The following is a 17,905-nucleotide window of genomic DNA, read 5'->3' as shown; positions in this document are numbered from 1 at the left end:
ACCGTGCACCTGTGAAGAACAATAATAAAATTAACGTGTGTTAAAATTTAAATAAAACAGAAAAATAATACCTGTTTCAAAATCTATTTTAAGATATAAACTGGCTTAATTTTTATATTTTTAAATTAATTAGTAAATCTTTCTTTCTATTATACAGGTTATCTGAAAAGTTCCAGTGCAGTGGAAAAGGGTTTAAATAAGGTTTTACTCGAGATATTGCAGTTTTTCCTACAGCAAATGCCAGAAATGTCCCCCAGAGCACCCAAAATCTGGGGGAGTGAGGTATGGACACCTAGCAGGCTGGATTTCGTGAAAGATTATGCATTCGGCAAAGAAATATTCCAAGAAATGTAGACCAAAAACTGGGCATGTGTGAGCCAGCTGTAACATCATCTATCGTAAAGTGGAAATGCGGGACATACCGTACGATTTAAAGGTCTCGTATTCAATACCGTAGGTATAACTTTAACGTTATTACAAATTTATCACTGCACAGTTACTTTTCGGACACCCTATATTTAAAATAACAAATAACAATCTAATTTAAAATGCTTAATTGAAGAATTATAAAAAAAGTAATCATACTCTCTTTGTAGTTCTAACAGAGATTCTTCTGCATTCTGTAAACATTCCATATCTTTAACCATTTTTAACAAATGAGTCTGAGAATATTTATGCTGAACGTAAGCAAACCAGCATCCTCCGATTGCGATAACGAGACACATAACTAGTAACACATCCTTCAGATAATTATGAACTGTCAAAAATAATAAAATAAATACAATTTAAAAATTACACTGTAATTTAGTAATCAAAGCGATTGACATCCATAATTAAAGGTAAACTTTTTACAGTAATCAATTTTGGCTAGTGTTACCCTAGGTATACAAAATGGCGGCTCGTCTCCGATTCCAGCAAGGAAACAGTGGGGACGCACATTCTAACCTAACCTAACCTAACCTAACCTATTCTAATAAATTACCCCTATTGTAATAATTTGTTTGCTAATAATAATGGTAATTTATTAGAATAGGTTAGGTTAGGTTAGAATGTGCGTCCCCACTGTTTCCTTGCTGGAATCAGAGACGAGCCGCCATTTTGTATACCTAGGGTAACATTAACCCTTAATCATAACAATAAAATTTATGCAAAATACTGAATTGTATGTGTATGTTGATGTATTAAAGCTGGCAAGGGTCTTTCATTCCTTTCCCAGACTCAAAGAGGAAGTTAAGAGAATAAGGAAAATACTTTTGAATTGTAATTTATAAAAGTTATAAAAAAATAAGCTTTATTTTTGGTGTAAGGGCAAGTTTTATTAAGTTTGTTAAGTAAGCCCTACTCAAGATATGACCCTCTATCTCCCTTATAATCTCCAAAATTTAATACCATTAATGTTCCGTGTACAGAAGTATTCCTACCAAATTTCAAAATTTTGGTCCTTGGGGACCAGGAATACAATATAAATCTTACAAAACACTGAGATATGTAACCTTACGGTGCAATAAAACTGGACGGAACAAATCAAAAACCACTTACAGACCTTAGCATTAGTCCGATAGAGAATATACAGTATATTTCTAATGTTTTTGATCAACACTGCATACCTTTGTCGAGAAATTTTGGAAATATGCGCCATTGACCGAAAACGTTAGAAAAATACTACACCTTCTCTGCTGGATGAAAATGTTCCTAAGTAGTTTTCAATGATATGATAACAACAAGGTACCCAGAACTGATAACTGGTCTGCACAGAAACAAAAAACTAATGCAAACTTTTTCAAACTCACATCTGAGAAATGAAGAACATTGAAGAGTTCGTAATGGAAGAACCTGAAACTGATCTGACAACATAGCGACTCTGAGAACTCTTGAATGAAGAACGCCAAGAAACTTGGCGAGATGTGTTTTCTTCCAAAAAAGAGGAAGCTGAAAGAGGATCAATGCCAACATCTGCTGTTTAAGATCTTTTGAAGAAGTGAGAGAATGTCAGAACAACGGTCTTAGAACGGCATCCAAACCAGGTTGAGGTTAATAGGCTGGGGGATCTCTACGATGACAACGCTATTAATTACTTCCGAAAAATCCCAAAGAAGAGAGAAAAGCAATCGACATTGGACAGATTCCTTAACGTCCCACAAACGGAAGAACAACACGACTGATAAAAATGCAAGACTGTGTATATATGTATTTCTTATTATTACATATAAATAAACGTAGCAAAAACAAATGTATTTTTTATTTTCTGGAGTCTCCAGAACTAATTAATTAAATTCCCATAAAAATCTATGGTAAATCGATAATTGGTTAATGAACAATTTGGGTAGTGAACACGATCCTGGAACGAATTATATTCATTAACTGATCACCCACTGTATTTAAAACATTTCAATTTCTAATGTTTTCTTTTGGATAATCCTGTGTGGAGATAGAAATGCATTTACTAAATTATGTTCAGAAATAGTATATATTATTTTTATGCTTACTAGAAAAGATAGAAATAATATATACTATTTATATAAGTAATGCACCTATATAAATAGTATAGGTACATAACAATTTTAACTAGTATTATTATCCAATCATAATAAAGCAATACAAAAATATAAAATTTAAAGATATGTTGTTAAAATATCAATTTACATTATGATAAACAAAACCTTCTCGTAAGTTATTAACTCTTTCTGCTACGTGAGCACGAAGAGGAACTCTTTATAGCCGACGTATCCGAATGGACCACTCCCAAATGATTCCAGAGGCTTATTGACCCGTCTGGATTCGATCTCGGGTCCTCTGGAGCGGTAGGCTCCATCTTAACTGCTCGGCCATTATAAAAAGATTTAAGAGAGAATAAATTCGAGCAGTAAATGATTTGGAGAATTTTCAAGGGGACAATATCGTATTATAACTTCAAATGATAACATATGTATCTGTTAAATGTGTTTTGAGTCATGCTAATTTTCCTAACTGTTCAAAGAAAAAAACTACCTCAGATCAGCTGAATTATAATCTCTAAGCAAAATGCTATTTTAATATATTCTGTAATGAAAAATCGATATGAGTGAAATTCTTACGTTCTAGAAACAAAATGAATTTACTATAAACTATGATTCGAAGAATTATTTTAAAGTATAACGAAACAAACAGATAAAGTCGAGGTTACCGTAAGTATTTAATTAGAAACATTCTTGACCTTGTTTAGGTCATCTTCACCTAACAGAATAAATGAAATCTGTTTATTTTGTTAGCCGAAAATGATGTAATTCAAGGTCTAATTAAATTTGGTAACTTTAACTTTAGCAGTTTGTTTTGTTATTCTTATTATAATGGTGCCAAGTATTGTAAACTTTTCCCAATTATTTTAGATGATTCACAATTTGTACATGCTAACCATTGGCTATATATCTAAATATAAAGTTATAGTTTGATAAATTTCATATGGATACTCTAGGAGAGAATTTCATCATTGCCCATTCACCACAGTCAGCCCAATCAGATTATAGCTCAATACATCACCATTTACATGCCGTTTGATTTAAATTCTTTTAATTTTGTGGCAGTTTAGTGGGCAAACTTTGCAATGCCTCACGAATATATGCTGCTGTCTTAATAATTTATCTATGCCAATAACGGTTTGAGAATTTTTTACAGAACAGTGATCAGTTGAACGCGACGAGAAATATGCATTGTTACTATACTTGTGTCCAAAACTAAAGCAGCACACACAAATGTACGTGGCAAAAAATGCAGAAATAAACAGCCCTCCTTGCAATGAATAATCCGCATGCCTTCTCCGAGGCATGTCTGATAAGCTACTGACGTATCAGGAATATTTTCTCACTGCTTTCCTAGCAAAAAAAAATTTTGGCCGGAAAAATTTCACTCTGTATGTATATGTATGCATACATATATAATATATATAGCACGTTATATATTATTTTATTGCGTAGGTGTGCTGCTATTGCGTTTGATTCGCACAATAGGATGACACTTTACTAATTTACACATGACATAAGTTTCAGCTACTCATGTTTCATGGTGTTGATTTTACACAGGTTTTGTGATTTTTACTTTAATTTTGAACACTAAGGTGCAAGATATGATACATAAGACTATTAAATGATCAGATTTGTTAAAGTAATTAGTTTTGTTTAATATTTCTTTCATTTTTTGCAATGTTAAATATATTTTCTTGTGGGTATTATGAAGAAATTTTAAGCCCTTTTTACCCCAAACCTCTTTAAAATTACTTTTTCATAATTCAATTTCATACATTGCCATTGAAATAAATAAACTAGAAATATTTAATAAGATATTATCATCCTGGTAATGACCGTTTCATTCTTGTTTTACAGAAAATTTATACTCTGATAACCACTACAGATTTTGAAAATTGTTAGAGAAAATATTAAAAATGCTAAAAAAACAATAAGTTTCATACATTTTGGAGGTCCAAACAACACAACGTCCATAGCTTTTAAAGCAATTTTCTGTTTATGAATTGGATCTTTAATGCCCAAAACAATCGTCATGAAATTTAATTATTGACAGCTAATCTGAAATGAAACAAAAATTTTTTAAATCTAGATTATATTATTATTAAGTTCATTTAAAAATATTAAAATACTGATCATTTTTAATAACGAAAAGCCATAATGACCTCGGAAGCTTGGTGCCGTCTACATTGTGGTTTTGAAATGTGTTTACATATTGAGGAAGATCGACGTAAGATACCAGCCATTCCACAGTTTCTTCTACTGTCCAATTATGAACTAAAAGAAAAAATTCTCAGTATATTTCTCTGCTTACAATTATGTTATCACTGAATAAAAAATATGCAAGAGAGGGTTTTTTTTTAAATAATTAAATAATACAAATACATAATAAATAATTAAGTAAACAAAAACAAATAAGATGAACTAGCCACCATAATTACACGATTGAATTGACCAATGCATCTGTAACAGTGGGTGAAGTTTGAGTAACACTAATATTTTTGACCCATTTAACAGGTCATCTTCAGACAAGGAAAGGGGATGCCCAGTATAAACAGTGAGGACAAGGATTTTTTCTGCTTGGAATATCTCCTTAGCCATTTGCGTCAACCATTGCCATCATAGTCTACCTCCCCCGCTTGTTTACTCTACTGGTGTCTTTCCAATCTTTCTTCCTTCCACACCCACCGTTAAAGGTGCATTTATTAATTCAGCTAATACAAATAAGTGAATCGTCAACAGTTTGAAGATAAACTTTTATAATTAAAGTTGATTATTTTCTATATAAGGATATAATTGACGTGTGCACAAAAGTTAATAAAATCGTGGAAATTAATAACTACGAACACTTTGGTTAAATTAGATAAGAAAATTTCGGAATTAATTTATATATTACGACAAATATTAAACACGCCGAAACAGAAACTAGAAATTTAAGTATTAAAATAATCGTAATTTAAGACTTACAAAGCCAAACTACTAGAAATACCGCTCGGTACTTTTCTTTTTTAAGCAGGGCAAAGCCCTTGTACTTTGCGAACATCTAATCTGGACTTTATCTATCTCAGCCAAGAACAGAAAATTACTTATTGAGCAGTTTTTTTTGCACCAATTACGCATTTATAGGTCATTTTTGGCACATTTAAGCCATTTTTCAGATATTGCGCCACAAAGCTGCACATTGCCCATACAAAACTCTATAGACCACGGTGCCTCCGTAGACGGCGGCAATTCAAAACTCGGGGAGCCAGTTAGAAACCTAGCACAATTTAATTTACGACTACACCCCTGGATAGAAGTAAAACTAACTTATACTTAGTAAAAATTTGCTAATTAAGAATATAAAAATCGTATATTAAATTTAAAACTAAATCTTGATATAAAACTTTGAACATACACAGAAAAATCTATCAAATTGGCGCCTTGCAGTTCACTATCGATTTCATGTGTTATTAACCAAAAATGACAGGTCGCCAGCGAGATATTAACGTAAAACATCATTTAATGATTTATTAATAAGGAAATGATTCAAAAGAAATATTTTTTTCAAATGATTTCGTAACTTATTTAATGGGGGAAAATACAGTATTCACGTAAGCAAAGCTGCATTGTTCAAGAATAAAGTGCGCTTAATGTACTTGTTAGGCCATTTAATTTATGCCTTGACATTCTGGAAGTAGTTCTTATGCTCAATATACCATTTGAAAGAGTTAGCAATGCAGATTTTTAAAATTTTAATGCAAATATTTGCATTCGTGAAATAAATTTTTATCGAGACATAAGCGTGAATAATAATCGAGAGTATAATGTACACTAGATTCTGCAGATCATCATTCGTTTAATGTTAACAGAATTAACATGGTCCAAGATATATAAGTTTAAACACATTTACATAACTTTGCTTATTGTAATCAGAATTAAGTTATCATTATCTTCTAGTAAATAGGCATTTGTAAGCTGTATATCAGCCTCAATGTGCAACTGATAAATGTTATTTGTTACTGTTTCATCTTTGAATATTAAATCTTAATCCTCACATGGTACTATTCCATGCAATCAAGGTACAGGGTGTTTGGAAACTTACTATGCAATGAGAAATTAATAATGACATTAAAATTACAGGTAGGGCATTGCATACGAGACCTGTAAGTTGTACATCTCACATTTCCTCTTTGCAATAGATAAGCATTACTACTTGCTCATGGATGTTCTGGCATTTGGAAGACTTCTTTGCCAACCACATAATCTTCCATGGATAATTACTCAGATTTTGGGACCTATGGAGGACATTTCCATCATTTGTTTCAGGAGAAACTGCAATATTGTATACAAAATTTCACTTTACTTAAATCTTTTCCACTGAACAGTAACTTTTTAGATACCTTGTATCAACATTGCTCAAATACAGAATTGGAATTTTAATAGTCAGTGTATCCACAAAGATCTTTACTATAAAATCCTCCTAACAATTTCAGCCAAAACTGGCTATAAGGGCAAACTCACTGGTATGTTTGGTTTTACTGGCTTGGTTTTACAGAAAACTATGATTATTAAACCAAAAGTAATTGTAGTACACTACTAACTCCAAACTTTCTTTTATCATAAGTACCTGATGAACGCCAATAATACTATTTATCAACATAGAATTTGCTAGCATAACAGCCTCAAATAAAGGAGGATATAAAGTAACAAATTTTATAGAAAGTTTAACATAAAGGAGGTAAATTCCTTAGACTAGATCCTTGAATACATAGTTCTTTACTTCCAGGGACAATACATAGTTTTGTATGATGTCTTGATAACGAGCACAGAGTTCAGTGTTAATACAATATTTCTTATATAGCAACTACTTTCGATGAGTATAAATTCGTCGTCCTCAGGCAAAAAAGAACAATATAAAGAAAAGAATGTGCAGAGTGTTCCAAGGAGAACAGAAAAATTCTTAAAGATTTTTGAATCAAACGTCCGGTAAAAGCGTTAGTAACGTGCAACAAGCTTTAGAGAATGTTCGAAAACTCTTAAACTCATGCAGCGGGCGCTGCATGCGTTGAATTGCAATCATGCTAATTGTACGACTTTAATGCGTTTCGTTGTTTAAACGCTGATATAAGGCTACCCATATCTTGGGCGAGTCGCTATTTAAATTTCCCTAACTTTATAATATATAGTTTTATCAAAAAATCCCAGTTAATCTGGTACCATTAATTAAATCTCATATCCAGAAAATGGAACAAGTAAATATAAATAGAACATTGCATAAAACTATCTCACATTGTTACTTGTAATAGACTGGACACTTCAGCAAAGTGTGTCATTTTCCTTCCCTTTCTTTCCTCTGCAAGGTAAGTGCATCATAAAGTGATCTGTAATGACTTAATTACTCATTCATAGGCATTTTTTGACAGTCCAGCTAATGTAGTCTCGTGTAAGATCAATTTATCATGGAGTCTGTTTATCAATAATGACTTCATATAGTAATGTGTTAAATTTTAAAATTTTAATTAAATGTCACTGATGTATAAGTATTGTTATTATGTATATAAGAATAAAGAATTGTCTGCTTTATTATATAAAACTATTTATGTTTATTTTATAATAATATTCTGTACACATTAAGATATAAATTATAAAAAATATATAAATTATCCAATTAAAGAAAGAGATAACTCCTGTCTATCAGCATTAAACAATGTTTGTTTAATGCTGATAGGCAGTAGTTCTATCTTTCTTTAATTGGATAATATTTTGACATTGCAAACTTATCGATTTTATACACAAATTAATCATATTTAATCTAATTTAAATTAAAATTTCTTTGCTCTAATATCTGAGCAAATATTTCTCTAGCAATTTTCACTTTAAAATATACACGTACAGGGTCTTCCAAAATGAATGCTACCACTTTAAATTACAGTAATTATGTTAATTATTATCCAAGAAGTATTCATTGCACACCAATCAATAGAGTAACTGTTCAAATTTTTGTCTCCCATCTACATTCAAATGTCTTGTTGTATAACAATGCTAGGAAGTGTCAAACGAAAATAGTGACTCCACAACAGAAAAGGCATTTTGCAATCTGCAGTTCGAAAAGTCAAAATCGCTAGTCATTGTGCGACACGAGTCGTGCAGGAGTTGAACGTCAGAACGTCGTGTACGGCAGGAGTTGAACAATCGTAGCTGCTGTAGGAGAAGTGATAACATATATACTGTAGCAAGCATAGGAAGAATTTGAGTACCTGTTGAATGTGTACTGTGTGATACATTGAGAAACTGTAATGAGCAAGAGTATAACTTTTACTTGTAATGGCTGTCAATGGTCGTAACGTAAACTTATATAAACTGGAAGGGGAGATCAGACCGGAGGTCCGGGTAGCGTAATTGGCAACGCATCTGCACGGTATGCAGGAGTTGCGGGTTCGAGTCCCGCTTCGGGCCGATTCTTTCCTTCCAGTTAGTTCTAAATTATTTAAATTATTTAATTAAAATTATAGTTATTAAATTTAGCAAGAGATGGCACCTAATGCCAAACTCTAGTACCAAATTATCTTATAAATTATTTATTATTGTAGCCGTTTCTAGCCCGATAATTCGGCTTTTGGTTGGAGTATTGCTTTAACGGGTTAGCTGATGATGTTTGTTTATATAAATTTTACAACTTTCCGACGTTTTTATGTACATTACAACGTTCTTAGATAATGATTAACATAATTACAATAATTTAGAATGATAGCATTCATTCGGAAGATCCAGTGTACCTAGGCATATTCACACTTTCGTATTAAAGTATTAAATTGAAAAATTACCTTCGGAAGTTTTCCATGCTTGCCATAGCTCATCCACATTAATATACTTGTCATTCCCGTGAAAACCTTGGTGTCTTTCGTACCCGTTTTCATACTGTAGTTCATCACGTAAAAACTGGAAATAAATTTTAAATTCGTAATAAAATTAAACCTTATAATTGCTTTATAAACTATTATTTATAATATTATAAATGTTACTTTAAAATTAAATTTATTTAACTAGTTTACCTTCTTATGTTTATTCAATTGTTTAGATTTTCAATTATTTAATGAATTCATTTGCATAATTAAACTGCTTAGTTTGTTTTTAATGTTTCCTAATTACAAATTCTATATGCAGCTAAAAACGTATTTTTCTAGCGTAGCTAATGAATTTGATGTAATTCCAAAAGAAACAAGTTGAATTTACATCAAGACCAAACTATACAAGAAAATGTTTTATACCGCTTTTAATTTTTTCTTCTTAATGACAGTAGAATTTAAATATTGCTCTTAAATTTTCCAGTGTACAGTGCACTCTTCCTAATTAAGCCTGTGCTTTAAATCAATATTTACAGTACTATTCATTTTAATGTAAATATATATATTAACCCTCTGCCCTTTTAATTTCCTTTCTTTATATACAGCCATGGGAATACGGGACTTGTCTGAGCAACACGAGAAACATGCAGACATGTGTCGACACACGTGAGTATGAAGGAAGGGAGTCGACCGGTCCTACTCTATCAGAAAGTAGGAAGTTTCCCAAGTTCCCGACAACACATTCCACAACTCTACAACCCCACTAATCCACACAATAATTAAAGTTAGCAAGTATTATTTTAATAACAATTGAGCTATTTCAATTATTTCATAAACAAAATCAAAACACTAGCATAATTATACATCTTTTGTCGTTTTAATGAATATAAATCAGAAGGTTTACGACTCATTCAAGTTGATTGTTTAATATGCAGTGGTGACAAATTACTTTAAGAACGTTACCAAAATAAATGAGACGCATCTTATCTATTTTTTAAAACTTTTGTACCATCTGCACTATCTGATTATTAGTGTGAAGTACTATCATACTGTAGTAAAACGTATTTATCATTTGAAAACGGGCTTATAGCATTCTACATGTTGGCTTATTAATCAACGTTACGCACTGTGAAGTTTGAAGCTTTAATTAAAAGAGTTTTGCAATTACTGAAATTAAGCGAAAGTGGATAAGATGCACTTTGCAATAATGTGCTCAAATAAGCCGATAGAAAAGATTTCTCCGTCGTCGAACTGCTCTAATAAATGAAATTTCTGAAGACAGATAAAAAACAAACTTTTGAGATTTTCTTCCTGTATTTTCAAAATTTGAACACACTTGATGCTAAATTAGATAAGAAACACAAAAAATAATTGTCCTTCTACATTAAATCTTTTAACAAACGTAAAATATATATGCAAGCATTTTCCATGGCACATTATGATCTTTGTGGAGCAAAAATTTCCAACGATGATGGTTACGCACCATTGAATGTACTTCTGTATATACCTTATGTTTATCAGAAGGTTTTAATGCCAAAAAACAGTAGTTTCTTTAATCCGACATATTGGACCTATGGGTGTCGAATTACCAGATTTTGTGTACACGTACGTACCGTAAAGTAGAAAACAGTGTTCGATTCGCAGATTAGTTTATCGTATTAATCACGACTGTGACTGTTTTGCTGACCGCACCTGCAATAAATGACCAGTGACTGACAGTATACATGTACTGTACGTCAGTCTCTCTCCGTCACATACATCGACATGGGATAACGTGAAAATTTCTAATGTGCCACCCTATGGAGCATAAGATTACTGGACTTGTCAGACAGGCAAGTGACAGACATATACCAATAATAAAATGGATTACATATATAATAGTAAAATTTGTATATTCGGCATCAGCGTAATAATATATTTTAATTTTTATAATGTACTGTACATAAAAATTTTTTATATTTATTACATTATATTACTTTATTTTAAAATACTATCTAATTATAAACATTGAATAAGTTCTCTCCTATAATTAGAAGAGAGAATTCAATATAGGCCGCTGATTTAACAGACAGACTGGGGAGAGAGATGTCCGCTACTGCCAAAAGTCCGTTAAATCGAATGTGTTTTAAAAATACACATTAATAACAAACTTAAGATATTCATTATAATATACACTGTATTCACTGACTCCACCTTTCAGCCCGCTCTATCCACGAATAAAATGCGGGTTATAAGTTTATCCTTTCGGACAGAAAGTTCACTAAACTGAGGGTCTACCGTGCTTGTAAATTCAACAAATTTTTACAATTCTATGAAAGTATATATACACACCACTACATTGTAATTATCGAAGGAGACGTAATAGAGCACAATATAAATTAAACATTATTTCAAACACCAATCATAATTAAATTATTAGGTATTTGGTGATCGAATCATTATTCATTTACAAAAATTTGTCTAACGTCGAGCTATTTATTTAATAAATTATCAAAATAACAGCAAAAGAATATATAAAGAAGCAATTTAATAATAATATAAATAGGCTATTGAAAATATTATTTAAATAACATCTGCAAATTGAAATAGAAGCTCGAGAGAATCTTATTTATGTAGACATTTTAACCGAGCAAGACGTTGATAAAAGGCCAAAACAAATTCTTGAATATAAGTTAAAGATAGAAAGATAAAACAAAGATCAAGGATTTCTAAAGATGCCAAATAAAAATTTTAACCAAAATTACAAATTATGGGATTCGGTTTTTTGTAACGCAATTCTGTTACTATATTTATTTATTTCGGTACGTCGGCACTGCTTACTTAAGTACATTCTTTACCAATGATTCTTAAACTCGTTTTATTCAATAAAAACAAATGAAAAAGTTGGCACTTATCATCTTTTATACCCGATAAATTTTATGCAAATTATAATTTCATAATTGAAGTTCAATAGTAAAAATATAACTAACGTCTGACTTAATTAAACTAACAAATATTTCGAGCATTTCTCTAAGAAAAGAATAAACGTAACTTGTTAAACATTTATTTTACCGCGTCCAAGTTTCCGTCTAACAAAATGTAACTCCACCCGGCAATTTTAAATCTAAATTTAAAAACAAGGGTTTATATTATTATAAAATAATCACGTCGTAATATTTCGGGATAGTTTCCTCTAACAGACGCATTAAATAGATTAACATTAAACACCAAGATTCAAAGGAAACTTCTCTATATAAACGCGACGGGTGCGATTTAGGAAATTATTTATTCATAAAGAAAGTAGAGATGTGTCTAAAATCTCTATTCGTTTAACGATTTAACGGCTTTAGACAATATAAACTAATACTACTGGAATATAAAGGACGAAACGAGAACAATCAATCTTTTGTACGGGTTTAATAACAGGAAAACCAGATATCAGCAGATAAATCGTAAAAGCCGTTTGGCCATAATCCAGTGACGTCTAAAATTAGATTCGTGCACATCTCGTTTGGCATTAACTGCAAAATAATGACATTGTGAAAAAGACACACATAATTTCTATAGTTTGTAACGTCGACTTCTTAATATATTTAAAAATTCATTTAAAATTAAGCTACTCGAAGGCGGATCAAGTGCTTCTCGGACCAAACTTCTGGGAACGAATCAATCCTTTTCGAGTAATTTATATTTTAAGTAGAAAAAAACCGTTACATATTTAATAGGGATAAGAAGTAGGTCAGATTACTTTTTTATGTAATTTAACCGAACCTCGATAAATAAGTCAATGCATAATGAAAGCAGAGCTGGTAGAATATTTTATAAGAGATATTATATATATATATATATATATATATTTTTTTCTTTATCAAATGGAAAATTGCCATAGGCAACTACCGAACAAACACTAAAAACAAAAACATTACACAGCAAAGTGAAGATATATACTCAATCAAGGTCATATCCACACGTGTTTTATCATTTACAAACGAAGATAGGAAGGTTTTAATTATAATGCGCACCCGTTTGAGTATATCTGGATAATTTTCCAAGCGAAAATTGTCTGGATAATTTATATTCCGCACCTGTCAACCGGGAGGGGGGGGGGCTTATACTGTTACATAAATTATATCATTTGAAAACATATCAACAAGTACTCGTACAACAATGACTCACTTCGTCGCTCTCTTCAAGATCGATGTTGCCATTGGCATCGTCATCCAATTGTCTGTGGAGTGTCCTAATAGCTTCATATCCGCTTTTATCTGCACAGATGTCGAGATCTTCGCATTGTTCGCCTGCAATTAAGAAAACAGTCGGAAAAATTACTTTCAAATTTTAAATTATTCATTTTTATTTGCTTAATTTACTTTCTGACTATAATTAGATCGTGTAAAACAGTTCGCCTGTCGTTAATGACAGGAGAACTTGCCGATTGCAACTGTATGGGGGGGGTGATGCAATTCGATCTTAACATCATGGCGGTTGTGAGTAGTATATCGTGTGTTTGACATTATAAATACACACACAAACATAATAATAATAAATAAGTTAGGTACGTCACTTTAGAAGATTTATTAACGTATTTAGGAGAGAAACAAAGCGCGTATTGGATGCGAACAATTTATTTTTGAACGGACTCTGACACCAGAGTTAAAGGTTTGAAGACTCGTAAAAATTACTACACATTTCACCAAAGTATTATAGGCAGGGGCCCGTAGGACTCTAACCCCTATACAAATTAATGTTATTGTTACAAATAGAAAACATAATCTAAATCCATATATTTCATCTGTTCAAAAAAACATAAGGCAAAAGGGGCCGTTTCTATCCCCAGGTCCCCTTATAAGACTCTGATTATAGAAAAATTTAATAGTAAATAAATAAATAATAGAGCATACATGTTTGTTTTTGAAAGCTGAAGTGTTACAATTTAGTGAATTTATATAATAATAATAATAATAATACAGTAAGACCTGTCTAAAACGGAAAAATATTCGGTACCGTGCGAGACAGGTGTTAATGTATATGATCTATTGAACGGAGATAAAAATTACATTAAACTGGTGACAGGAGGGAGTGACATCCAATACCCGTCTAAATATAGAAAATATGCCAAATTTCTCACTTATAACTGTGCTAAATTAACTTTTAAAAAACATTAAATATAGCTTGAGAAATTTTCAATACTTATGTAAAAGAGGTTTTACGGGCATAGCTTATGTATATTTATTATTTTAAAACGAAAATTTAATTATTTTCGTCCTTTTCTAATTAAAATCCATTCGTACGAAATTAGTATGACGTAAGGTCAAACCAGTAAACAATGGCCACTGACAGAAACATAAAAAATCCAGCAACCAGTTGCATAACTTTCCAGGCGAAAGAATTTAAAATTGTGCGTGGCGCCATCTGTTACGGGATTTTATTTTTAAAACTTTTCATAGTATTAATTATTATAAAATGGCAAAAAGCTTCATTTTGAGATTACAGACAAGCTTTATATAAAAAATTGTAAACGTTAATAACGAGTAAAATCTTCGTTAAGTCCGACGCGTGACCTTCTATCTCCCCACACCCTCGACCTTTAACCACCAAAATTTACTATTATCAATCCCCTAATATACAAACATCCCTGCAAAATTTCAGAAATTTTCGACAAAAGGAACAGGAATTAAGCTTTAAAGTGAAAACCTCCAAATCTTTTGCATTTCTCGACGTTTGGAGGTCCAGAGTCCAAAAATTAAAAAAAATCTTCTGGGGTCATTTTTTGGCCGATCGCCATACTTTCCCTCTGTCATATATTACAGCCAGGAAACTAAAAATGATGTTATTTGGCGTGTAATTCGAGAAGAAACTTTCCTGAAAAAAAAATGGCGGCCGCCGTTGGAGTTTTGACTATATACTGAATATCTGTATTGATTAAATTGTTTTCATTTTAAACCAACTTTACTTAAATTTCTAACCCCAAGACCTATTTATTTCGAACACTTAACGAATACGGGAGGGCAACTAGCGCTGTCACCCAGGACAAACTAAAGATCCCGGCACCCACTGTCTAGTTCGAGGTGATGGCTGATGACACGTAATGAGTAGGTTCGCATCACTGCATCTCTACGTCTCCTTATCAAGCATGCGGGACACACGACCCACCTGCCCCTACTTGCACTCTATAGAAACTACTCCCGAGAGGCACCCCATTGGTAGCTTGCCCACGTGTTATATTGACTTATCCAATCCTATTATAATCCAAGATTTCGAAGCTTATCACAACGTGTAAACACTCAACAAAGCATATTATTTAGCACGTTTCACGTTAAATTGCATTGTTTTGACTTACTACAATAAATAATAGCAGGCCTGCGCTCACCACGGCCTTTTTTTTTTTAAACAGAAATACGTACAAAGTAACCTGCAAATAACGGCCATCTTTCATGTTCAGCTAGTGGCCGTTGTCCGGAGGTTTCACTGAATATAAATCTATTACTAACTATGCAAACTGTTGGAAGTTTTGTGACATAACTGAGCCGAATAACTAGTTAAACATTCAGCACCGTCGCCCTAATCTGAACATCTACCATACTCCTAACTAAATAAGTCAACTGTACACCTGTACGCCTAAAATAAACACAAGTCACGTGTTGGGAACATTACGGCTCATTCTGTGACCCTGTTTGACTTCGCAATTCTAACATCAACAACAGTAAAAAAAAAGGCCTCAAAGCATAGCCTTACTGTTATACCCCCCGTTAATCCGAACTAACACCAGTCTGAATACGTTCGGATTAGCGCGACCGTACTGTATTTTAATTTTTAAAAAAATCACGTGATTTCCAACTCAGACCGCTAAGCATTCCATATCTGCTCTCGATTTTCATCTATCTCGCGAATAACAGAGGGAAGTGCAACTCAATGAAAAAACCAACGAATTTTATCAATTTATTTAACATACGGTTTAAGATTTTTTTTAAAAGTACTTTTTTATTTATAACCTCGAGTTTATTCCTGCCAAAATTACAATAGAAAGGCCATTTGACTATTGAAGTCAACAACCTGTAGGATAATCTTTCATTGACGACATGTGACAGTCTCATCTATTTCTCAACTTAGATATGTGCATACTTCACGCATGCTTCTTCAGATCTAGTCCAACGACTCTCGCTTGTCTTCTTTTTCTGTGTGCTTCCCTATCATAAATTGATAAAGCCATAGTGAAAGCCTACAGCTACCTGAATATATTACCTCATAAGAAATTTTTACGCGCAGTTTTATTATTCTTTATTACGTCTCGTCTATTAACACAAGTGTAACACGAGCATTGAGATCTCAAAGTCGAAAAATATTTAAATGAAGTTGGCTGGTTGATGAAATAAGGCAACCCAACACCTGGGAAATCTGCCAAGGGGGAGGGAGAGCTTTCGACGGGGGTACTGGCCTCTATTTAGGTGTCAGACAGGTGAGGTACGGGGTGGGTATGAACCCGCGACCAGTATTCCGTGGTTTTATCCATTAGGCCTTCTGGTGGACTCATTGATTTATAGGGCTTTGATGGGACCTAGAGTAGGACTTCTGAGAGAAGTTTCCACGCGAAACTGGCCCCCTATTTAGGTAATAGACACGTGAAAACTCCATGCAGACAGCCGGTTATTGAGATTCGAACCAGCGACCCGCTTAGAATATTAGAAGTTCGATTTATCAAATACATAAAGACGTTTGTTAATTTCTTTATATTTCTGATAATGGTAACTTCAGAAAATTTAATAATTATTAAATAAAACTCATCTCATCCCCATTAAAAAGACAAGCAAAAGCATCCACCTCCAAATGATCGATAAGCAGGAATAGTGCTAAAATAAATTTAACCATTTTCTTGTATATTCATACACAAAAACCTGTCTAAAACGGATTCTACAAAACAAAAATTCGGAACTAAACGATTTTCCATATTAAGTGTTAGTGTAAGTCTGCGACCTGTCTAACGCGGAAACAGAAGATTTTTTTGCATAACAACACAATTTGTATTTATCACCGTTTAATGTAAGATTTTCTCAATACACTTTCCTGCATTAATATGAACAGAACCTCTATACACCGGAAACCAGCGAAAACAGAATTTTGGTCAAGTGCGTCGAGTTCCGTTTTATACGGGTTTTACTGTATTTCATTAAAACACTTTCTGTTCGGGATACCACCCGGGTGGCATCCATCTCGTTCAAGTGTTGCGTTGCCGTGTCACCTTTCAGTAGCCTCTTGTTTCGATCGTGGTACAAGATTATAATTAATATAAAAACAGTTGCAACACTAGTAAATTCAGTATATAAAATTCCAGATAAATTCAGAAGTAGGCTACCCGAATGGTTTCATCTTAGGATTATAGGATTAATGAAATAAGGCAACGCAATCCAGGCAACCTGGCAAGGGGGATGCCTCCCGGAAAAACTTTCTATGAAGAAACTGGCCCCTACTTAAGTGTTAAAATACATTCATTACTGCAGAACTTTGCGGTGCAACTATGTGTGATAAGGGAAAGTCACGCCATGTTCATAATTTTCAATGATGGGTAATTCTTCGTATGAAGCTTTGTCTGGCCAAGGGAGAAACGTA

At 32.7% G+C, this 17,905-nt stretch overlaps 1 protein-coding gene across 1 annotated transcript in view; it reads right to left on the bottom strand.

The window, feature by feature from the left end:
• The window catches only part of LOC136971992 (stromal interaction molecule homolog), a 71,622-nt gene that overhangs the window by 30,770 nt on the left and 22,947 nt on the right, over positions 1-17,905 (bottom strand). The window contains 6 exon segments of the mRNA XM_067266523.1: positions 586-757; positions 4,442-4,540; positions 4,543-4,556; positions 4,661-4,772; positions 9,302-9,416; positions 13,478-13,599. Of these exon segments, the coding sequence (XP_067122624.1) occupies positions 586-757; positions 4,442-4,540; positions 4,543-4,556; positions 4,661-4,772; positions 9,302-9,416; positions 13,478-13,599 (634 nt within the window).

Source organism: Centruroides vittatus, unplaced genomic scaffold, assembly GCF_030686945.1.
Source record: "Centruroides vittatus isolate TY-2023 unplaced genomic scaffold, ASM3068694v2 contig_2747, whole genome shotgun sequence".
In the NCBI taxonomy this organism is placed as follows: domain Eukaryota; kingdom Metazoa; phylum Arthropoda; class Arachnida; order Scorpiones; family Buthidae; genus Centruroides; species Centruroides vittatus.
The sequence above is the reverse complement of the archived record's forward strand: the minus strand, read 5'-3'. Positions and strand labels throughout refer to the sequence as shown.